The 23790-nt window shown below is 55.9% G+C and overlaps 1 protein-coding gene across 2 annotated transcripts in view; it reads left to right on the plus strand.

Moving 5' to 3' along the window:
- The window catches only part of RASSF5 (Ras association domain family member 5), a 34789-nt gene that overhangs the window by 2928 nt on the left and 8071 nt on the right, over window positions 1-23790 (plus strand). The window contains exon 2 of one of the 2 annotated variants that reach the window (XM_074564320.1): window positions 7861-7979. In XM_074564320.1, the coding sequence (XP_074420421.1) occupies window positions 7861-7979 (119 nt within the window). Of the gene's footprint in view, window positions 1-7860; window positions 7980-12625; window positions 13090-23790 lie in introns of those variants that run through there. The other variant, XM_074564321.1, reaches the window with a different exon arrangement.

Genomic DNA, 23790 nt, shown 5'->3' on the forward strand with positions numbered 1-23790 from the left:
CCCGTGTGGGATGGTGCCTGGCCCCAGGGAGGGGGACACCGCGCTCTGCAGCATTCCCAGCTCCAGTTCTGGGTCTGCCCTGGGAAAAGGGAAGGGGCAGCGGGAGCCGGCCCTGCTGCTGAGGGGGGAGGGGGGTTTTGGCCGTGGGCATTTCGTGCCAACCAGTGTTGCACTGAAGTCCTCTCGGCTCCATTTCCCTTCTCTCAAGCACCGTGGAGCCATCTTTCCCAGGCTAGCGTGGGACGCGTGCGCTGCGGTTCCTCCTCCAGCCGGGGGTCTGGATGGAAGTGTTGGGGGCAGAGACCTGGCGAGTCCCAGAATGAGGAAAATGATCCCCTTGAGCGACTTTCCTCGGGTATCTGGCAGGTTTAGGCGGTCCTGAATGAGTCTTCTGGCTCTGGCAGCGGTGGACAGGCTCTTACTGAGGTTTTAGCTCCAGTCGTACCCACGGGTGCTGCATCTGGGGCTGATGCAGACGAGGTCTGAGACATCGGGAGCCTTTTCACTGCCTTTATCGGGAGCCTCTAGGTCAGTTCTGTGCGTGACAGACATCGAGCGTTCTGCTCCCATTGGCGTCAACACGAAGGGATGGGGCGGTGGGAGCTCGGGAGCGACTGACCCCAGGCCGTCCTGCCAGTGTTTGTTAAAAATACTTGTCTTCAGTCTCAGCAGGAATGCAATTGGGCGTGAGGAGTAGCTCTGCCATTACACGCTGTGCCTTAAGTATCTCCTACCTCATGTACGTGCCTTTGTGCTGCTGGCACCTTTCAAAGCCTGTGTGAGTATTAAAAAAAGAAAAAAAAATAATCTCGCTGCAGGAGTGTAAATGTGTAAATGCTGCCGGCAGCGTTTCCCAACACAAGAGGCTGCTGCAGCTGGGGAGAAGGGGCTGGACGGGCAGGTCGCAGGGAGAAGGGGCTGGACGGGCAGGTCGCGGAGGTGCATCTTTGCTGTGGGTTTTTTTGGTGTTTGTTCTGGTGGGGCGGGGTGCAGTCGTTTGAATGCAGCGGTGACTAACGCAGCTTCAAAACCTTCAGCGTGTTTTATTTCGCATTTTGCATTTTTTTTTTTTTAATTTTTTTTTTTTCCTGGTAGCGTGGCGCTGGCGACTCAGGGTCCCTCCGTGCCGCATGGGGTGGGCTGGTCGCTGGTGGCCGGGGATCTCGTGGCTCAAGGCAGCAAAATTATGCGAGAGCCCAACCTGTGCATGGGACGGCTGCTTTGCTCCCTTTCCATCCCAGTTCACCCTGAGATGGACTGGTTCTTCCTGGGGGAGTTTCTCATCCTCGCTGTACCCGTGATGCAGGGGCTGATATAAAATTCCTGTTTCTGGTGCTGTAGCCGTTTGAAAAACTGGTGGTGAGACCCGTCCCAGCAATGGCTCAGCGCTGTGCCTGCTCCTTCACCTTGCTCCAGCCTCTGGTTTGGCCGGGGTGGTTATCCCGTGTCTGTGCTGGGGGGGCTCCCCCGTGGCCTCTCTCGTCCTGGCAGCTGGGGGGGGGAGCGATTTGCCGCCCACGTATTTCCTGGGTCATGTTGATGACGTCCCATGGAGTTGTTTCCTTGGTCCAGGTGGGTGATGCTGGATGGAGTGACCACGAGCAGTCTGTGTTTGCGGGAGCTGTGGTGTCCCCGGCAGAGCTGTGGGCAGCTGGAGCTGGATGCCCTCCCCGCTCGGCGCGGTGGCTCTTGGCTCTGGTGGCCATGGTGTTAGGGGAATAGGACACTGTTGGCTCAGTTGCTTCTTTGCAAGAAAAATCCCTCCAGCTCTCCATGCTCCCCCGCCGGGAGGGCTGTTGTGAGGCTCTGCCTCGAGGAAAACCCAGGAGCGCGTCCAGCGCCTGGCCATCTTGGTGCCAAACGCAGCTGTACCTCAAGCCAGATTTTGATCTGTGGATCTTGCGACATGGACCTGGTTCAGTGAAGCACTTCAGCGTCTGTCTGGGTTTATGCCTCTGGTCTGAAGCCACCCTTATCTCTCAGAGCAGTTAATTCTGCGTTCCAGTGCTGTGCTGAATCAGGACCTATTTCCTTAAGGAGGAAGTTGGTTAAACACACACCATTTCTCTTTCTAGTTTGTCGAGCAAACTGCAGTTCTAATATTACTGGTTGTCAAGTAGATGTTTGCTTAAGATAATGAATTCTTCAGCAGGTGTGGAAGCTCTTAAAAAGCCTGGCCCAGCTTTGCCGGGATGAGGCTCCGCTCGCACCGCCGGTGCTCTCTGGGACACGGTGGTGTTTCATGTTCTCTTCTTCCACCACGTCCTCCCACACCCTGCCGTGTCTCTGCTCTTGCCACTGTAAATAATAATTGCTAACAGTTCACAGGACCCACAGTACTTTGCATTTCTGTCCCATTTAGCCGGTCCAGACAGATTCCTGAGGCTTCTCCTGCTGCCGGGTGACTGGGATGGCGCTTGCCGGGCGGGCGCTTCCGAGGTCGGGCGAGGACGGGGTGGGGTGCCGGGGTGCATCCCGCCCGCCGGGGTTCCCCGAGGCAGGGCGTTCGCTTCCCCGGGGGAGATGGAGGCGTGGGCAGGGACGGTGACCTGCCCAGAGCTGCCGGGGCTCCTGCAGCAGCTCAGGTCTTCAGGGTGATGTTTCTTGCTGCAATCCAGTCCGGTGCCTCGGGAAGGATTTATGGAGAGACGTACCAGCCGAGCCTCCGGCTCTTACTTTGCAGGTTAGTTTTTGGGCTGTCTGTTTTCTCCCCCTGCTTCGTCCCTGGCCCAGTAAGTTTAGTTGAGTTTGCTGGTCCCAGTGTGGGAAGCGGGGACGCGTGTAGCTGCAGGGATGCTGTCTAGGTGTTGGGACAGCGAGGGGTGAATACAAAAGTCCCCTCTGTGGTTTAACTCGTGGCTTATGCCCCTTGGTGTGATTTTTAGGATTAGTTAAGGTTCATCTTTGTTACTCCCTGCAAGGATGCGTTGTGCAGGGTGCTGGAAACCTGGTGTGTCCGTAAGGGGCTGGCTGAGCAGAGAGGGGACAGTTGTGATGTGGAGTGGAGGGTACAAAGTGGCAGATCTCAAGCCTGCTGTTAAACTGATGTTCACGTCCCACCCCATCACCCGACACCCGGTAGAGTCGTAACTGAGAGATGCTGTGAATGGTCTGCAGCAGTGATCTAAAAACCTAGCTAGCTATGTGCGGAGCTTAAATCAATGTTATAAATATAGTTAATCTCAGTGTATTCCTTTAATTTAACCTTTGATTAAACGTTGGGGACTTTTTTTTTTTTTTTTCCCTTAAACTTTAGAAGAGCGCAGGGGAAAAGCAGCAAAGTGAAGAGTGGGTATTGGAAAGAGCCCTCCCAGCGCGCGGCTGGCTCCTGCGCTTTCTCTTGCTAATCTCTTCCGTTGGGTTCTTTTATCTTATCAAGCAAAAAGCCCCAGAAATAGAAAGTTTTCCATGGCTAACAGGACAAGCCCAGAGATGCACAAGCCCTGAGCCGGCGTGCTGCCTCGCTGCTCAAAAAATAAATAAATAAACAAACCCATCAAATGGCAGGAGATTGTAAATGGACAGTGTCAGTGTTTTATCTCCGTGGGAGGAAAGGCCGGTGGAAGCAGACGTAGCTTGCACCGATGCAGGTTGGCAACTGGCGGCGTTGGGGGTTGCGGAGCTGCCGGCCTGGCTCCGCGTGCCCGGGAAGCTCTCCGTCTCCTCTCCGGGGATGGCAGACGGGAAAGCGGGGACGGACGCTTGCTTCGGGCTTGTCACGAAGAGAATTCGCAAAATATTCAGGCATTTTCCCAAGTCCAAGTCTTGGTCTGAGGGACTCCGGCCACTGGGGAGGCCGAGCAGGGAGGTCTCGCTGGCTGGAGGTAGGTGGTGGCGTAAGTTGCGGTGTTGGGGTGTATTTGCTGGCGGCTGCTGCGGGCGGGCTTTCTGCTGCTAATTAGGGGTAATGGGATTCCTGCGGTGTTCCGGTCAGCACTGCAGAACTTGGCTGGTGATGCCCGGCAGGTACTGGGGCTGTCACACTCTCCTCCCACGGCGCCGGTGGCACCAGGTGGCTTCAGCTTCTGCTCAGGCACCTTCTGCAGCCCTGCTCTTGGGAGCACCGTGGCAGAGCGCAGCTCGGTGTGTCACAGGATCTCAGAATGGTGGGGGCTGGAAGGGCCCTCTGGAGATCATCCCGTCTGTCCCCCTGCCAGAGCAGGGTCACCCAGAGCAGGTGGCACAGGAACGCGTCCAGGTGGGGTTGGGATGTCTCCAGAGATGGAGACTCCCCCACCTCTCTGGGCAGCCTGTTCAGTGTCGGAGCTGCCCCACTTGTCACTCCAAAGGAAAATGTGCCTTTTAGTAAATAATGATTCCAGAGCATCTGCCTGGCAGCTGGGTTCGCACTGCAGCTCTGGTGATGGCACGGGGACCTTCTGAGAGGTCGTTGTCACCAGGGGGGTCCTGTCTACTCTGAACAAACAGCAAACCATCCTTGCGTTTCACCTGTGTTTGCAAACAAACTAAACCCAAACCACCTGATTTAGACCTAAACCAGCTGAGACCTCCAGTGACGGAGCTGCAGGCTTGAAGGAGGGACGGGGCTGGATCGTTGCCGTGGGGGACGTCAAAGTGCTTCGCAGGAAAACCAGGTCCCTTCGCCGCACTCGCCCTGCGTGTGCTGGCACTGGTGGCGATGCCGCAGGTCCTGCCCTGTCCCCTCCCGGCAGCAGGAGACGCCGCTGGCTGTCGTGGTGTTGCGGGGCCACATCCTGCTGCCGTCCCTGAGGTCACCCCAAGTGACGTCGGGCGTCTCCGAGCGAGGGCAGAGGCACCACCGAGCCCTCACGCTTAAGCGGCGCAGCTTGCAAAATCCAACCCGCGTGTAGCCGGCATTTAGAGGTGCGCGTGGGCTGGCTGAAGGAGAAGGGGGGAAAGCTCCTTTCTTCAGCACCGTCCGCTCCGGTGCTCGAACACCTGGGGGGTCTCCATGCTTTCAAAACACATAACGCTTTATTTTTCATTCTTGGCTGTCTCTGGGCCTTCCCATGGCAGCTGGGTCGCGCTTCAAAGGTTTTCCTTAACTTTGCTGTTGTTGGGAGCGTTTCTGATTTGCCTTTTGTTTTGTTTTGGTTTTTTAATGAACACCAGGATCCTTAACAAACGAGGAACCTGAGTTTTAAGATAAGTCCTGCAATTTCATGATTCATTTTAACATCACTCAAGGGGTTTTTGTGTAGCTTGTGCCCTCTCGACAGCGCTCCTCTGCCGTCCCACGCGTGCCGGGGCTGGCAGCCCAGCACCGCTGCGGGAACCACAAACTTTGGCCAGAAAACAGAGTTTAAGAGCATCACAGGGGAGATGTTGGGATGGTTTAGACCCTTTCCATCCTAATTTTGGGGGCAATGGTGTCTGGTCTCCCATGCGGGGTTGCAGGAGGTTTTTCTGTGGGTAAAAGCCACGTGTGATCGTTGGGGTCGGGCTCTTGGACTCTCTGTCATCGCTGGGGCCAGGATCTGGCCTTTTCTCACCCCAACCTACAGACCTGGGGCTGGCGTTGCAGTCAGATCGAAAGATGCTCCATCTGTGGAATTTGGGGGGTGGGAGTGGGAGGATGGGGGTGGGCAGGGGGTGACTCCAGTCCTATATTTAGGCATCTTGATGGGCATCTTTATTGGACTGTTTCACTCTGTCCATCTTTATCCCCCTGAGAAACTTTATCTGTGGGGAATGGGAAATTCCTTTCAGCCACCAAAGTTTTTCACAGTGTAGTGATGTGACACTTTTTTTTTTTTAAGAAAGTACATTTACAAGTGTTACTTTTTTTGACTCGAATGGAAATTATCTTAAAGCGTAAGTGGAGGCATCCTGCTCCTCTTGGCAAACCTGTCACGTGGCTGCTTCCTAAAGCTGTGCTGGGTTTCTAAAATTAGTGTTCCCTGCCGGATGCTGAGTGATTAGGTCGGTTAATAGGTGACGGTGACTAAGGAGGTGTCATGCCTTAATCCCGTAAAGAAATGCCTGGCCGTAATGGGCCTGATCTGGAGGTGTGCTTGGGAACTGTAATTTCTGTGGCCCGTATTACGTTTTTCAAACCTCTCACCATGCACCTCCTTGGCTGGAGATGCCGGAGCCTTCCGGGGCGGCAGGAGGCAGCTGCCCAAATCTGAAAATCCTGGACCGAATAGGCAGAAGGGATTCTCTGCTGGCATCAGATGCTGAGGTGAACCTGCAACTGGAGCATCCTCAAATTGGCACCTCCAGCAAAGATTTGGCGAATGTCCCCCATTAAAAGGCTGTTCCAGTTGCTCAAAAGGTCATGCATTAAATTACCATGTAACTGTGCAGCTTATCTCTAATTAAAAAAAAAAAAAAAAAAAGGCAAATCTCCTTGCTTTCCCCCAGGCTCACTTAGAGACAACTGGCTTGGAATAGGAGGATGATAGACAGCTCATGCCAGATGAATGTTAAATGATAAATGATTTCCCTGTTTCCCCTGGAGATTGATGGTTTTCCCCCTCAGGCACCAGCTCCCAGCGGTGGCTCGGCTCCTCTCGTTCGCACTCGGGCATTCCCGTGTGCGAGCATTCAGCAGAGCTGAGCAGAAATCCCTGTTTCCAGAGCAAACGTGGGATATTCCTTTGCATTCCTGCAAGCCCCAGATATTCAAAACCAACGACCCAAATGCTAAAGAAAAAAGAAAAGAAAAGAAAAAAGAAGGGTATTTAAAATACAAGCTCGCTGGCTTGGAGCAGGGTGGCAGGGATGAGCGCTCAGTCCCGTCTCCTGTGGAGTGAACTCTCTTACCTTGGTTTTGGGATATATTTTTTTCAGGTCAGTGACGACGGTGGAATTTTGGGAAGTGTAAAAAGTAAATTTAACGCTGTTTGTACGACAGTTAAAAATTAAAAGGATCAGAAGGGCCATTAAAGTGGGAGGAGGCTGTTGGCTGCAGTCGGGAGGGCATGGAGCAGTCAGGGCGCTGAGGGAAGGGGCTGGGGGACTAATAGCCGCGGCTGTGCGATAGCCCTTGTGTCTGGCGGATGGAGGTGGCTGTGCCCAGTGCTGCCCCTCGGCAGCCGCGGGCCATGGGCGAGCAGGACCCTGCGCCTGAAGAGGTTAAACCTGGGCCCTGCGGAGCCGTCTGTGCAATTCCTGCCTGAAACTAGTTAATGTCTTACAGCAGGATGGGTCAGCATCCAAAAAAACCCACATAAATCCCTCGCTGCACCTGGGCAGCCTCTGCCCTGGGGTGGGAGGTCACAGCCTTTGCCAGGGCAAGGGACATGTCCGTACCCTCTCCAGGGATGGCTTTTTGGCAGAGTCTGATGATAGATCCATGCCTCGGTCACTGTACTGGCCTTTGAAGTGGTCATATTTAGTGACCTTAAATCCTTTGACTTCTCTCTAATATAAAGATGTTTTTTTCCTTCCTGATGTTGGACAATGAAGCGTCCTTTCCTCGAGAAGTGGCCAAGTTTCTGTGCAGGTGGCGTCTCCAAGGAGCGTAGCTGGGGAGTGGCGTACCCACCGGGTTTGGTGGGACTGGAGCACGTTCTTTACTTTGTATGTTGAGGTGCCAGCAGGTCAGGGGAAAGGCAGCAGGACGCAGGGCAGGAACGCGGCCTGTGTCAGAGCATTGCAGCAAGAAATACAGATTTCCCCAGGCAGAGGATGTGAGAGCAGCTTTAGTGGTGGATGAGGTATTCTGGTACCTGTCCCCATCTGCAGGAGTGTGCCCGAATGGGGATGTGTGCCTGGCCGGCAGCTCTGGCCATGCCAGTACCCACGAGCATCGGTCTGAGCATCCGTCTGCCCCCCGGCAGGTGTCTGATCCCTTCCCGGGGTTCCCCCACTGCTCCTCGACAGCCGGCTGTGGCTCTCGGGTGCCTCACGCTCTGGTTTCTCCCCGTGCAGACTGCCGATACACGTGCCACCAGGAGTGCCGCAGCCTCATCCAGCTGGACTGCCGTCAGCCGGGCCAGTGCCAGAGCCAGCTCTCGCCCGAGAGCACCCTCCTGCCGCCCTGCAGCCAGGTACGACGGGGAGACTGGGGGGGGATGTCTCCGTGGGGGGGTGACAGCATCGTGGTGACCAACTGTGTCTCCTTCAGAGACCTGGTTTCTTGCTCCCGAAGGGTTTTACAGGAGGGCGGTCTGTCAGAGAGGTCAGCCCACCGGTCCCGCAGACCCAGCCAGCGCCCGTGTGCCGTGTACATCACCGCGTGTGCCGCGTACGTCACGCCTGTATCAGAATCACAGGGCGGGAAGGGCCCTCTGGAGATCATCCCCTCCAACCCCCTGCCAGAGCAGGGTCACCCACAGCAGGTGGCACAGGAACGCGTCCAGGCGGGGTTGGGATGTCTCCAGAGACGGAGACTCCCCCACCTCTCTGGGCAGCCTGTGCCAGGGCTCTGCCACCCTCACAGCAAAGAAGTTCCTCCTCGTGTTGAGATGGAACTTCCCATGGTCAAGTTTGTGCCCGTTACGCCTTGTCCTGTCCCCGGGCACCACTGAGAAGAGCCTGGCCCCATCCTCCTGACACCCCCCCTTGAGGTATTTTTTAGCATTGATGAGATCCACTCTCAGTCTCTGGCTTGATTGCCTTGACTTAAGAGTTTCAGGAGTCCCAGGAGATCGAGACCCTTCAATCTGTATTAGAGGTGTGCAGTAATCCCCGGGGCCACTCCGGAAGGCTTAAGCTACTTGCTTAATCCCCCCGGGGGTCCCTGGTGTCTGCGATGCCGCGTGGGTGTCTGCCGGGACGGGCTGCAGTGTGTTCAGCAGGGCGCAGTGAGACCGGCTGATGCCGCACAGGCGGAGATGTAAGATACTTAGTGCTGGAAGCTTAAAACGTCGCTTAGAAGCCTGCCTGAAGGGGATTTGACTTGCACAGAGCCGCGTCAATCCCTATATGCTTTTTTAAAAATCTGTTCTCGCCTTCCTTATAACGGTGCATTTATATTCCTCTTTGTGGAGGACCTTGATGCACTTGTGTGGAATTGGAAATGGAAATGTTCATTTTATTTCAAAGAAGATGGGGGGGTTTCTGTTGAGGAAACATGAGGAGCCGGCGGTGGGGTTTGCTTGTCGTCTGCACTTTGCTGTGCAAGTTCTGCAGAGCTCGGACGTGCCGGCACGTGGCTCGGCGATTGCTGCTCGGAAGAAAATGGTCAGGAAGGAACATGAAGTTAGGTGGGATTTATTCTGTAAATTATGCATTACAAAGGGACTCTGAATGAATTCTCCACTGAGCCTGGAGGTATTTGTATATGGGTGTGAAGCCAGATTTCGGTGTGTTTACATCTCCTTCGGATGTCACTGGGCTTCCCCCAGCAGCATGAGAAAAGCTTGATTTTTAGAAAAATTAGAAAGGCTTGTTTCTTCTTCAGAGTGGTAACACCAGCTGGGGGTTATTGATGGTCCCAATAATAAACACGGAGCCTGCGCTTCGTGGCAATTCATCACTCTGACACGTCTCTGGTGTGATCCCGGGGAGGGGGGAGGCGTTTTGTGCCAAGGAAACAAAAGTCTCTCCAATTACAGCAGCAAACAGAAATCCATAAACCCATCCCAAGGTCCCGCTCGGGGATCGCACCTCTGGACCCTCCGCGCAGCAAAGCCCCGTCTGGAGTCTCGTTACCTGGGCTGGGAAAGGATGAAAGGCGGGGGGGGTGGTTTCAGGGTGAACGGGGGTAAATCACTGCAATAAAGCTCCGTTCTTGTTTGTGGATGATGGATAGCCAGGGAAAAACCGTCTTCAAGTATACCTGATCCGAGCCCGTAAAGCTGAGCGCACAGCCACGTTCCTGGTGTGTTCGTGTTGGCCAAGCAGGTTTTGCTGCCTAAAAGAAGGACGGAGGGAAAACAGTGTCAATATTCCAGAAGGAGACTAACAGCGTGCCTGAATACTCTGACGGGGAAGAGAGGGATTGCACAAGAAAACACAAGAAACTTAAATTAATAGCTGGCATAGTTGGAAGTCATTAAGTAGTAGTATCAAATGTAAGCAAGCTAGAAGCGTCAGAGAAATAGCTACTTAAATATCACGTAGTTAAGTGGTGTTACCGTGTAATACCAGGCATTAATAATTTGGGCTTTGATCCAGCAAAGTACTTAGGAGTGCGTTACATTTGGGTCCCCGATTAGCCTCCCTGGGTGAAATCCAGACTCCGCTGAAGCTGACCGGAGCCTCAGCAGCACCAGGAGCGTGGTCCCTGGTTTCAGCAGAGCTGGTCGTGCCCTTCGCAGCTGCGAACTGGTGCAGGTCACTGGTGGGTGGGTTCTAGGGGGGGCCGCTGTGCAGGTAACCATTAACTGGAGCTGCTGCCGAGCCAACGGGTCCAAATCGCTTGGGTTTTTTTTCTGCTTGGTTGTTTTTTTAAGGAGCCGGTCTCCCGAGCAGGTGGACCGCAGTGGAAAAGCTTTTTGGAGAAGCCCATGGAGCAAAGCGGTGGGAGTGGACCCAGCTTCGCGTGGGGCGCAGCAAAGCTGGCGGCGCCCTGTTCCCCCTGGGCTGAGGCTTTGGTGAAGACTCGGCGCCTGTGCCATTCATCGGCCCAACGCTCACTTTCTGCTCGTGTGGCACATGCTCAATTTAAGCCTCTCTCTCTTCTAAATATAGCCTTGTGAAGCTAAGGTTTGCGCCGCGGCAGAAGCACGCGTGCTGCTAAGAGGAGAGCTTATTTATTTGCGCTGTTACAAGTTGCTTTGTAAATATGCCATTTGGATGCTTGCCTCCCTCTTTGAGATGCAGATGTTGCGTCCTCCCGCCAGTCTTCATATTGACATCCCGGTTTGTATTCACGGGATGCCGCTGGCTGTGGGGTACGGAGCTATCGGAGGCTTGTAGCAATTTAAGTCCTTCAGCTAACAGATACAGATGGAAGGGTGCGAAACCCCATCTGCAACCTATCAAGAGGGGAAGAGTCTTTTGTGTGTGGATGGCAGTTTGTGCAAAGGTCTTGGAGAACTTTAGGACCAGTCGAAAGAGCCCTGTGACCCAAAGGAGGGAGCGATAGCCCCAGTTTACAGGAGGGGTTCGCTGATGGTCCTACTGCGGATGGTCGAGCTGGGGAGTAGAGCCAAGGCTGCTGCTCGCTGGCCTGGCGTAAAAATAGCACTTAGCGATGGTGAAAGTTGTGCCTTGGAAAGGTTGTGAAGGAATTAACGTAAGAACTGCCATCTGGGCATGGCGGTGGCTTCTCTCTGCTTGGGTGGTGAATGTTGCAGGAGAGACCAGAAACCTCAAGGTGAGGATGGTGCGGTGCTGCTGCGGCCTCCCTGCGAGCAGTGCCGTGGGCGCTCCTTGGCGTTGCATCTGAACCGTTGTTTCTGTTAGCTGTCAGTGAGCTCTCGGATGAGCCTGACTCTGCGCATCCACCTCCAGAACACCTAGTGACGAGTTCTGAAAATGGTGCATGGCCTGGAAAAGCATCCTCCTCTCGGTGTTCAATGTGCTGGGTCCTTCATGCGAACGTCTCCCGCGATTTTGTAGCTCTCCATCACAGCTACGTTCTTTCTAGTCCTTGCTTTCCAGATCCAGGCTGGCCCCAGGCATGGAAACCTTCCCCTACCTCTACTCGGCCCTGCCCTTTGCGGTACCTCTTGCAATTCTTTATTCTTTAGTGGATTGGCTGGGCAGGTCTTGTGCAAAGTATTTGAAGTGTGGGCATAGGATGGGTTTATTCAGCGGCACGATACTCTCAGGCCTTGTTCCCTCTTCCTTTTCTGAAGCGTAGTGGAGAATTGTTAGCACGTACGTTAATACCGCATTGCCGAAGCAGAGTCCTTTTTAACACGGTGTGTCAGGCTTTAATCTGGTCCCCTCAACCTGCTCGTGAATCCACACTGGTGGGAGAGTCCGTGCCGGGATGTGCTGCATCCCCATGGATGTATGGCCCCTCTTGGGAGCCCTTTGCAGAAAGGGGAATGGAAGCCTGTGGGAGCAGAGCCCTTCCCCAGCCCGCCTCTCCAGAAATACCTGTGATCTTCACCAAGGAGGAAGGTCACAGCTGCTTTAAAAATCTGCTGGGTAAAATGCAGGGTATTTAGGGGGTGGGGGTGGCTCTGGAGGGGCCCAGGGAGAGGGATGGAGGTGGCAGTTCCGGGGATGGGGCTGTGCCGGGCTGGGTTTCTGCGGGGGGAGAGGAGAGCAGGGGTGATGCTGTGGCTCTGAGGCTCTTTCCGAGGCCAGCGCAGCATTTTAATCAGTCTGGAGCGAGTGCTTCGTGCTAACAGGACTGAGGAGCTGAACGGCGTTTTCCTGGGCTGCAGTCGAAGCTGCCTCAGCCGGGTGCCAGCGCTGCTGAAATCGCTTCTGCTGCTCTAAAATTAGCTGCGAAGTGGAGAGGCACCTGCTGCCTCCCCGAGCGTGACCGGGGGCTCCTGGTGCCCCCGAGGAGGGTCCAAGGCCACGTCCTCGCCAGCCTCCCCCCTTCCCCACCGCCTTCAGTCAGGCTGGGTCCAGCCTGGGCTTCCTTCCCTGAGGCAGCAGATGCAACGCGGCTCTCCAGGATGCCCAAAGAGGGCAGGAGCAAGAAGCCAGCCTGCCATGGCGACGTATTTTGGGTAGCTAAGGAGGTGCCGGGGGTACCCGGGGCCAAACCCAGAGAGAAATGCAATGCCGCAAGAGGAAGCGGGAGGGCTGCGGGCGCAGGAAGGGGCGGCGAGGGCGAGGCGATGCTGCGCGGGCACCCAGGGGACCCGACGGCGGGTGGCGAGCGAAGACGGGCGCCGAGAGCGGGGAACGAGTGGGGAGCTCGGCCCCTTCCATGCTGCCCCAGCGCCGCTGCGCAGGGAGGCGGGTGGAGGAGGAGAGGGAAGGGTTACCCGGCACGGCTGCCTGTTAAAGAGGAATAGCTCCGCTGGCTCTGGAGGATGAGCAGAAGGAGCTATTGCAGATAAGCGCCGGCGAGCTGAGGATGTGAGAGCGGGAGCCGGAGCGGGGACCGCCGATGGTCGCTGGCCCCCCGAGCCCCCCGGCGAGCCCCCTGCCCCCTCGGCCTCTCGCCTCCGCTGGGCTTCGATGACCATCGGCAGCAGCATGAGCAGCGGCTACTGTAGCTTGGATGAAGACCTCGAGGATTGCTTTTTCACGGCAAAAACCTCTTTCTTCCGGAGCACGCCGAACAAGGTCCCTGCCAAGGTAACAGCCTAAAAACTAGTGAGAAGGGGCTCTGCTGGGCGGGAGGCAGGGGGTTTGGTAGCCGGGGAGGGGGGGCGTCTGGGCTCCTGCACGTTTGGCTGCAGGTGCTGCCAAAATTAGCTTGCAGCTGGCGGAGGGCAGAGCTGCTGGCGGGGAGGGGGGTCTGCCCGCTCCCCGCTGCCTTTCCTCATCCATGTCTCAACCTTTTGCATGCCGTGTTGCCCCATCTCATCCCTGGGGGGGATCCACGGCGGAGGAGCCGACTCCAAATGTGGTTTTGTGTTTTTTTCATTATTTTGGGGGGGGGGGGGGGGGGGGCAGGGGGCAGGCGGCAACCCTGCCAGCTGCCATCCGCCGGCCGGGGACCTGTGGTTTGGCCTCGCAAAATGGTGAAAATTGCACCTGCCGGGTGAGATGGGGAGCGACAGGGAGATGGGGAAAGTTACAGGAGCAAATTAATCTGCAAAGTTATTAACGCAGTGATGAATGTGGTCCTTTTCTGGGCGCGTGGGTGCATGCGTCTCCCTTGGAGAAGGGGAGAGCACTTGGCTGGGCAGCGCTTCACCCCAGGGCGAGATTTCTCTATCAGTAATACTGACAAGGCCGCTTCATGTTTTTTAAGTGTCTATTTTAAAGAAGAATCACAATCATCCCTGTCATAAACTTTGGGGCCCCAACCACAGAACTGAGCATAAAAAGGAGAAGGCATGAAGGCGCTGCTGCGGAAGTGGGGGGTTTTGCTCGGGAACGAGAGCCGAGAGATGAGATCTGACGCGGGGAGACGCTTTTTCACTTAGGAAAAAAAAAAATTGAGAAATTCCCCAGCGCCGACGCGCTGCTCTTGGGGCTCCGCTGTGTTTGCCCACCCGAGGCTGCTGAGCTGCCATCCCCAGCAGGAGCTCTGGGGTTCGGCTTTCTGCAGCGCGGAGTCGGGAGGGCTCTGCTGCCCACCTGGGCTCTTCTCCTTGAGGGGGGGGGGGCTGGATCTGGGGGAGAGTTTAAATCAGCTGGTAATTTTATTTTAATTTCTTTGAAGAGATGCTCCCTTGGGTTCAACATGGGATATTCCCCGTTAGCCAGCGGCTCCCTCTTGCTATGATTAACCGACACGTACTGCTGGTTTTTAAATGTCATTTGATGATTCATTTGTGTAGGAGACGTAAAAGAGCACGGCGTTAGTGCAATAGGCGCTGCACCCCGCGCTGGTTCAGTGCTGTTCTTTTTGAGCCAGGGCACTGCAGATCCTCAGCCACCTTTTAAAATCAGCCAGATCATGTTTGTGCTCGGGAGCTCTCCCTCGCAGAGGGGCCGGGGGCTGCTGTGGCCCCTTTTCACCCGGCTCCTCACCTGGATGTGGCCGGTGTGGGCGACAGACCTCACGGCTGCTGGAGAAGATGGAGCCTTTCGGGGCTGTGGTGTTACGGGGAGGAAATGGTTCCTGTGCATGAAGGAAAAAAAAAAAAAAAAACAACCAACAAACCAACCACATACACAAAATTTGCTGCTCAAGCAAGTGGTGTTGTGTAATGGGTCTGTGTGTGGAGGTGGGTCCTTGCGTTTCTTCGGCTGGGGGTGCAAACCATCCTCAGGCCTGGTGGGAGAAGGTTTTTGGGGGTTCGTGGCATGCTGGGGCATTGGTGGTGGTGCAGGTCCTGCGGGGGCGTGAGGATGGACCTCAGCTCTGGGTGGAGCTGGCCCTGGAGCGTGGTGGGGAGGAGGAGGAGGAGATGGTGGTAGTCTGGTGAGGCCGGGCTGGATGGTGTGTGGAGGAGAGCATGTCCCTGGGGAGCAGCCAGCAAAGCAGAGGGACAGGAGACAGGCACAGCCCCAGGGTGGACATCTCCCTTGGGTTTTGCTTCCCTCCCTGTCCCCCCTTTCTTGCTTGGCATCTTACTCGAGCGATGTTATTGAACGTGGAACCTTTCCACCAGCGCGGTTGTGCAAGAGCTCTGCATGTGGCAGCGGCGTTGTATTTCACTGCCAAGTAGGGTACCTGCTTGTGGCCATGTGCAAAACCCATCATCTTGGACCCAAAAGTGAGCTAACCTGCTGTGGGTGTGTTTGGGAACAGCAACATTTGTCCACCCTTAGATGCCCAGGAATGATTCCCGAGCCCAGGATGCCCGGTGTGGTCGGTGCGGCAGCCGCTGGCCCGTGGGCATCCTGTGCTGGGCAGGAATAAGCTAAATACATATAACTTAGGGATGAGCGTCTTAAAAGACTCGGAAAACCATCCCAGAGGAAATGTGTTGTATGTGGGGTAGGAGGAGACAGACAGGCCTCCCGCCATTTAAAAAAAATAAGAGAGTGGAATTTGATCGCTATGATTAGAGAAACGATTTTTCTGATTGAAATAACTGTATTAGTCCGAAGAGACTCTTTCTAGGAATTTTGTAATTCCTTTTTTATTTTCAGAACTGTCAGCGCAATCACTCTTCATTAGCAAAATACCGGTTTAGATCTCAGATGTGACCTCATCCCCAGAGATCTATTACTTGGCATTTTCATGACTCTTCAGCTGAATGGCTTCAGTGGCTTCTGCCTGGAGCCTGATTGCTTAAAACTCTGCAAAATTGCTCTTCGAGTCCTGCATCAGTGGCTGCCAGGAGAGCCGGCTTAGAGGAGAAAGGGGCAAGTTTCTGTCCAAGAACAGAAAGCAGGAGGGCCGGAATGCACGTTCCCCCAGGGTGGGGTCCTGGGGTGGGGGCGATGGGGCCAGGTTCGTGCCTGGGCAGGGGTCCCTGCAGGCGAAGCCTCCTGTGCTGAAGAGGAGGGGAGCTGTGGCGGCGTGGTGGGATGCGCTGGTACTGCGCTACCAGGTGCTGGTGGCTGCGGGGCGCAGAGCAGAGACCACCCTGGGGGGGGGTCCCCTGTGCAGGAGGGGGTGGCCAGTGGGGAGTTACATGGGCTTGGGCAAGAGTTGGAGGACACCACAGTGGTGGGTTTGGCCCTGTGTCTGTTTTCTCCTTCTCTTTGAGCCCTCCATGGCAGTAGCGTGCGGTGGCCCCTGTGATGGGGGCTACATCCCTGGAGGTGCTCGAAACCCAGGAGGGGCTTGGATGAGGTGATCTCCAGGGTCCCGGACGGCCTTGGAGAAAACCCCTAGTCCCAGAATTGGCTAGCTGTTGGGTTCGGCATCTGTGCTGGTTCATGTATTGCAGGTGACCAGCCGATGTTTGTGTTGCCTGCGCTGGGTGGGCAAAGGGGACATTGCTCTGCCTGGTGCATTGCAGGGTGTGATGGAGAAGGGGCTGGAGCCGAGGAACCTGGTCCTTGGCCTCTTGTCTCCATCCTCCAAAGGACTGTCGGAGCACAGGGTGATTTCCAGAGGGGAGGCAGGTCTGGAGGGGTTCTGGCACAGCCCGGGGGCACAGGGATGTCCCTGGGGCACCTCTGCTGGGGAAAAGGGGCTTCTCCTGGCCCTGCGAGGCTGCGATCAGTTCCCAAATGTCTACTCCTGACCCTCTGATCCACCCAGCCTCCCTGATCCAGGCCGGGGTCTCACCAGGCTGGTCTCTGTGCACAGACGGTCGTGTGGTTGGGCACCCCTGGGGTCTTGTCCAGCCCAGACCCCCCTGAGATGGAGCTCCCTGGGAGAACCTGCTCAGCTCTCGCTGCTGAGCAGGGATGTGGCAGGAAAAATGGTTTCTAAGTGAAATCTCCATGGCAATCAAAACACCGAGCCCATCTTCACTTGCCTCTAACCTCTCTGAAATGCAGCAACGATTCTTCTCTGGAGATGCTCTGCTCTCCTATCCTTTGCCTTTTCCTCTGGACTCCAAAGTAAACCGCAGCATCTCATTTCAATTTATCAAAGGGAGTGAAATATGCAATTTGGTTTGGGTTTTTTGGTGGTTTTTCTTTTTTCAAATCTGTTGTATGATTCTTCCCCCCTACCCATCCATGCTCGAGCAGTCGATCCTTTCCCCGTGTAGTGCTGTGAACCGTGGGAGTGTGCGGTGACGGGGAGGCGCTGGGTGTTTGGCAGTGATGGAGAGCTGTGCAGGAGCAGAGATGTCCCAGCTCCCCGGTGACCGTGATCGGGCTGCACGGTGCTGCCCTGGCCCCACTGCTCCCCGCTGCACCTGGATTTACAGTTCTGAGCTGCTGGTTCTCGTGTGTCTGGCTCAAATTTGAAGAATTCACATTTCTCTCCAGTCGTCCATGCTGTGGTGTGATGGTGGTCATAGGGCGTGAGCTGGCGATGCTCCTCTGGCCTGTGGCTCCCTGGCCAGCAGCTTTGCTGGGCTTTGTTTTCTGATGTTTTAAGAAACATCTTTTCTTAATAAGCAGAAGAACTGACGATTGATGCCCTAAGAGGCATCCAGAAGAGGTCTTCAGAATACTCCTGCCGTCTGAACATGGGAGCTAAAGGGAGAGCTCGGGCTGGGTTTTTGAGAACGCGAATTGTCAAGCATCGCTGAGGTAAATGGCGATGGACCTGTGCCCAAGCACACCAGGGAGGACTTGGCCACCCCTGCCTCTAGATTAGACGGTCGTTGCCAAGAATGTGGTGATGTTGGGCCAGATCCATCTCCGCCGTTCTGGCTGTTCAAATTCATTGACTAAATGGCTGGTGAGGAGAACTGGCTGGGAGCGAGGGGGCAGGACAGTGTCTCTGAGGGTGGCTTGTGGCAGCAGGGAGGCAGCACTCGCTGCAAGCAGTGTCCCGTGGACGTGCAGGCTCAGCCTTTCTACCTGAGGTGCCTTTCCATGTCTGGTTTTATGGCTATCAAAGCCATGGTTCACGAGCCACGCAGTCCCGAGCTGTGCGTCCAACCCGTAACGATGTGCCGGCTCCTCGGGGCTGGCTGGGGCTGTGGTGGGATGGGCAGCTCTGGGGAGAGGGCACCGTCCCACCGAGAGCTGTTATCCCAGCAGAGAGGTATGGCGTGATGCAGAGCTGCTGCCTTTTCTTGCTTTAAAAAGGTTTTTAAGTTGGGGGTTGACCTCTGCAAGGTGAGAGGCTGTAGGAAGGATGCTCTTCAGCCGGACGTGGAACGTGTCTCTCCTGGCGTCCTTGCAAACCGATAAATAGACAAGTCTGTCACTGAGGCTTTGTTATTGCCTTTCTTGGCTTAGAATCGCTCTTTTTGAGAGTATGTCACCATTATCGTGATGGCCCGTGGGTTTTTTACCTCCCCCGTAATAGCCTGTCACAAGCTCATGGCTCATTAGATGAGTGGTAGATGGCAAAGAGGACGCCGGTGTGGCTAACTCGCTTGGGCCGCGGTTACCCAGCCCTGGGCCACGGGCATTGTGCGTCGCGGCTGCCTGCCTCTTCCCGGGGCACTTGTTCTGGGTGGCTTTTATACTGCCGAGCATTAGCCCGAGTGCCAGCTGAGGCTCAAGTCCTGTCTTACAATTGATTCTTACAATTGACATTTCTTACAGTTGAAGAAATACTGTGGGTTCTGGGAGGGGAGCCCGTTTGCAGCGGGCTGTGACGGGCCGGGAGAGGACTCGGTCCTGTGCAGCCCATGGGTGCCTTTGTCTCGCTGCAGGCCGTGGCTGTCTGCGAGTTATTTTATGGCAGTTTCATAGGGGATGGTGAACCCCTCACCTGCTGAATTTAGATGATGCTAGGATGCATCGTTTGCTGGTTAAATTCTGGCATCCGTGGCCGTGCAATGTTCTGCGCCAGGTCATTGACAGGGTGGGAGTGGGAGCACCCTGGCAGCCCCGGTCTCGCCATCGCTCCCCTTCCAGTTGCAGGGATGGAGGCGATGGGAACATGCTGGTTTTTCAGGCTGGCACACAGACATCATGGTGCGCTGCCACGCGGCCAGGCCATCCCCGAGGGTGGCTGACATCCCTCTGTCCCAGTTTCCAGCCGTGAGAGCCGCAGGTCCAGCAGGGATTGCCAGGGTTTGGGCACAGGCAGAGTTACCGAGCTGTTGTTTTGTTAACAGCTTGTTTCATCCTGTCCCGGTACGACAGGAAATGTGGCAACGGTTTATGGTTAATAGCTTCTGTTTTTCTTCCTTCAGCCAGAATTGCATATTCTGCACCAGAAGCTTTGCAAAACCGGAGGCCCCGGGTAGATTGGTGAAGAGCAAGAAGCAGCTGATCTAATCGTACACGACGGAAGGAGCAGCACTTCTGCTCCCAGGCCGTGGCCACCCTTCCCCGGGCTCCCCCAGCCGCGGGGCCGGGCTCGTTCGGGTCCTGCTGGCGGGTGGGTTTTGGTCTGTAAAAGAGAAAAGCAGAGTCTCTGACCACGGAGTGTGCGGGGGGCTGGGGATGGTGTGGTGGGGGCTTGCGGCATTGCTCTGCCTGAGCATCACTGCCAGGAACAGCAAGGAGAGGCGCGGGGGTGAGCCCTTGGAGCCCTGGGGGTCCCACAGGGCTCCCCCAGCCCTGGATAGCTGCCGGAGCCGGGACGGCACTGCCCTGGCTCCCGCGGGACAGCCCCTTTGGCTGTGGAGCGTGTCCCTTGGGTTTAGTTGTCCCGTGTGCGGTGCTCGGCAGCCCCGCGGTGGCATTGCTGGGTAGGAGATCATTAAAACTTGCTTTGCCTTGAGCCGAGGGGGAGGGAGGAGGGTGAGCTGCTGGAGGCTCCTGGGCTGGAAGCAAAGAGGTTTTTTGCACTTCTGGCAATGTTTTCTTGCAGGGTCGGTCCAGCTGACTCTCATAACATGTTGCAGTTTTCCTTTTAACATCAAAGTAAGAACTTTGCTGCATTTCGAGCCCGCTAAGACGTTAGCGCTGTGGAAGCGGTCACTTCGGGTTTGGTTTTTTGCACCACAGCTGACGTGTAGGGGACGAGGGGCTCAGGAGTCCCACGCCGCTTTGTGCCGTATGCGCAACCTGCTGTTTCGGAGACGCATCTTCAAACCCGCGGCCGGCTCGTAGGGGCTGGCAGAGCCGGGAGCCCCGTGGGAGGTCGCTGGTTTTCTTTCCAGGGCAGGTCGGTTACTCTCTGCGCACTTCAAACCGTGCTGCAGTGGAAACGGTTAAACCATCCGTCACTGACACTGGGAGCTTAATAACAGCAAATTAATTCCACACCGGGTGCAAGATGACTTACGAAATAACCCGAAGAGAGCGTAATAAGGCTGTTAAAACCTGTATTTGTCAAATTGTCATAATGCAGGGTTTCTTTTTCAATTACAATTGCACGTGGAAAGGGAGAGAACAACCTGTTACCTGTAGCTGCGGCTGCACGATCGTGTAAATTATTGGGGTTTTTTTCCCCGATTTCCCTTCCTGGGGGGGGAGGGGTCATTGGGGGATAGAATAATTGTCTAAATGACAATAAACTGTTGTGGGTCTTCGTAACATTGGGTTGGTCAAAACAAATAGACGTAGTAAACAAATAAAGTATGGGCAGCTTTCTTTCCTGATATGTTTTCCCAGTGGAAGGTCTTGAGCATCAGGAAGCCGCAGGATGGGCAGAGGAAGGTGGTGATTTGGGGAAAAACCTTTGTGCAGGTGGGAGCTGAGCTGGCTCCTGCCTTCCCCAGCGCTGCCGGGGTTGGGGCAGCAGGCGAGAGGGAGGGGGAACTGCCCTCGTGCCCGGGGAGCGGGTCCCAGACACCGGCCCATTCCGGCTCCTGGGAGCGAGATTCCATCTCTGCCGGCAGCAGCTTTGGGTGGTCAGCAGGGCCGGCTGCGGGGGTTCATTGATGGAGCTGTGCGGGGACATGGGGTGAGACTGGTGACATGGTGCCACCAGCACCGTGTTCCTGAGCCAGGCGTCCCGCTGCGAGTGATTTAGGTCCCCTGGCACATGGAGCAATTAGTGTCCACCGGGCGCCGGCCGTGACACCCCGGGGACTGGCGCCACTCCGGGCTGCTGCGGTCCTGGGTGCACCATGTGTCCTCCATGGAAACTGGGCGGCATCGCCGCGAGCTGCTCAGAGAGGTCTTAATTGCTGGCACGTGCTAATTTCTGCAGCTGGAAACATGACAAGAGGGGAAGGACTGGCCCTGCTGGAGAGGAGTGCGGCGCAGCGGCAGGGACGGCTCTGTCGGCCTTTGCCGCGTGTGGCGGGGTGGATGCTGGGCTGCGCCGGGTGGTGTTCGTGCCGGGGGTGAAGTGTGGCAGATGTGCACGGCGTGTCCCACCGCTGCAGCTCGGCCGTGCAGCCCCGGGTTCCTTTGGACGCAGGAGGGGACAGTCCCGGGGGTCTCCCGGCGCTGGCTCGCTGGAGACCTCGTTCTTCCCTGGGGACAGGCACAGCCGCGCTGCCACCCCAGCGCCGTCACATGGGGGGCGTGGGGAAGCGGAGGGTTTCTGAGAGCACGTCTTCCATTAACTGAAAGGGAAGTTTGTTGTTTTTTCTTTTTTTTTTTTTTTTTTTTTTTTTTTTTTTCCCCCCTTCAGTGCTACTTTTGACAATTTCTAACCTTGGTATTATTTTCAAAGACTCCCACGGCAGCCCAGCTCCCCTGTGCAGCCACGTAAGACCTATTGCAGTGAGTAGATTGCGGTGAAGCATGTGCCTAAGGACTTTGACAAATTGGGGAGTTGAAATTGCCGTTACAATAAGTGGATGTTTACGTTCCATTCTTAAATACCTCTGGAAAGCTTTGCTTTTATTTTCTTAAGGCGCTGAACACGAAGGAGACTGTAATGCGGTGCCGGTGTTCCTCCGTTGGGTTGGATCTGCGTTTCCAGAGGTCTCGTACTGTTTGCCTGTCTCAGGCAGAAAGTGTGAACTCTTGCTTGGGAATCGCTTGAGTGAATTTGGGGCTCTCGAATCCCAGGACTGTAGCCGTCTTGCCAGATTGCAACCAGGATTTCAGTTTGTTCTGTGCTTGATTCTTCCCCTAAAAGAAATATCATGGGTAGCCTGGGGCGATACTGGCTTATTTACAGCTTGCTGCATCCTGGTCTCATGTACTGCGTGGCTGCCTGGGAAGAGATGGGCTGTGCTCCTAAAGATGCTTTTTTTTTTCCCCTTTTTTTCCTTCATGGAGGTTATATTTTTTGTTCTGTACCGGCCTTGATAGCGCATCCCTTCACGCTTTCTGCTCTCCGCTAATGCTAACTTCTGAGCAAGCCCACACAAAATCTGGGAGCGCTGGCGGGATGTATTCCCAGCCTGTCTCCAGGGAAGGTGGTGAGTTATGGAAAAGGCAGCAGAGCACTGCGCTGGGAAATCCGTCCGGCCCGCTGAGCATCGCCCAAGACACAACCAGGCTTGTTCGCAGCAGGTCTGGATTTTGGGATGCTGAAGGCTGTGCTTTAGAGGGGAGCTGCTCTCCTCACCGGGTGGAAAGTCAGGGATTTTGGGATGCTGAAGGCTGTGCTTTAGAGGGGAGCTGCTCTCCTGGCCAGATGGAAAGCCCCTCTGCTTTGGGTAGCCCAGGCCAAAGTGGTGTCAAACCTTGACGCACAAGATGAGGCTCGTGTAGGGAGTTTCCAACGGTCTTGTGGCAATAAAGTCATCGAGGCTTCTTGAATGCCGCTGTTGGACCCGCGTTCTGCTGCCGGCCGAGGCAAGCGGCTGAAGGAGGCGGTGAAGGGCTCCAGCGATGGTGCCAAGAAATGAGCAGCACGTGTTGCTGCAGGCTGTGATTCTTGCTGCCGGTTCGCAGCTGGCACCATGGTTTGACGTGATGGGCATCCCTGGGCTGGAGACGTGCTCAGGGCAGGAATTCGGCTGCGGTACCTCGCGGGGAGCGCTGCTCAGCCCGGAGTCCTCACAAGCTGCCCGGAGAGACCGCGGCGCAGTCAGCACAGTCCTGTCCTTGCAGCAGGTTATTTCCCACGAGGAGACCCAAAGGTGGCTGCTGGGCTTCACCGTGCAGCTCCTGGGTTGGTTTAGCTCCCTGTATTTCATTTTTTTTTTTTTTTAATAGATTTTCTTAGCCCACTTGTGAATTTAAATTTATTTCAGGGTCACACAAGTCCTTGCTTCCATCTCACTATTACAGGAGCCGTTAACTCTGCCACAGGCTGTTCTAGGTGGATGCTGAGGTTGAGCGGGTGCTTTTGTCCTGAGAGCTTTGGGCTCGGTGTCGCAGTCCCAGGGGAGGGAGATGGGATGCGGGGGGGTCCCCAGAAGCACTTGCTGCCTGTCTGGCTGTGGCTCGGTAGCTTTAGCTTTGTGCTCTGGGTTTCCCTCCCCTCCTTGTCCCCGCTGCATGGTGCAGGCAAAGCACCGGAGCCTCGAGGGCTCTGCAGCTGCCGAGGCTGTTCTTCAACTCTTGGGGTGGGGACACACGAAATCCCTGCCCGTTTGTGCTGGCACCTCCTTTCGTGCCTTCCAGCAGGTTTTTGGAAAGGAGCTCGCTGGTTCTTGTGTCCGCATGATGCGTGGGCTCTGCCGTCACGCCGGGCGCAATGGTGGAGGGTCGCATCCTGACGTTGGGTTTCCAGGGTGTCCGTGGCCTTCAAAGCCCGTGCTGTGGGGCTCCGGGAGGCGGCAGTGGGGCTCGGGCTCTCACTGGAGGCTGCTACAAACCTGCTCTGCAGAAACCCATCCGCAGCCGCGTGTTCCCGGTGCCTCGGCAGAGCCTCCCTCCCGGCTCCCCCGGCACTCCTCTTGCTCTCTCCCTGGCTTGCATGTCCCTGGAGGAAGGTGGCCGGCATCCTGCGAGCCCTGCTTGCCTGTCTTCAAGGCTGGGAGCCGGGGGCCAGAGATGCCTCCTGGGGCGGGACGTGAGCCGTGGGGCACCGGGACAGACAGGGCTTGGTGGTGGTTCGCGTGCTTTCCTCCAGCGTACCCCAGAGATGCATGCTCTGGCCCT

The sequence above is a fragment of the Larus michahellis genome, chromosome 21, assembly GCF_964199755.1.
Source record: "Larus michahellis chromosome 21, bLarMic1.1, whole genome shotgun sequence".
Taxonomy (NCBI): domain Eukaryota; kingdom Metazoa; phylum Chordata; class Aves; order Charadriiformes; family Laridae; genus Larus; species Larus michahellis.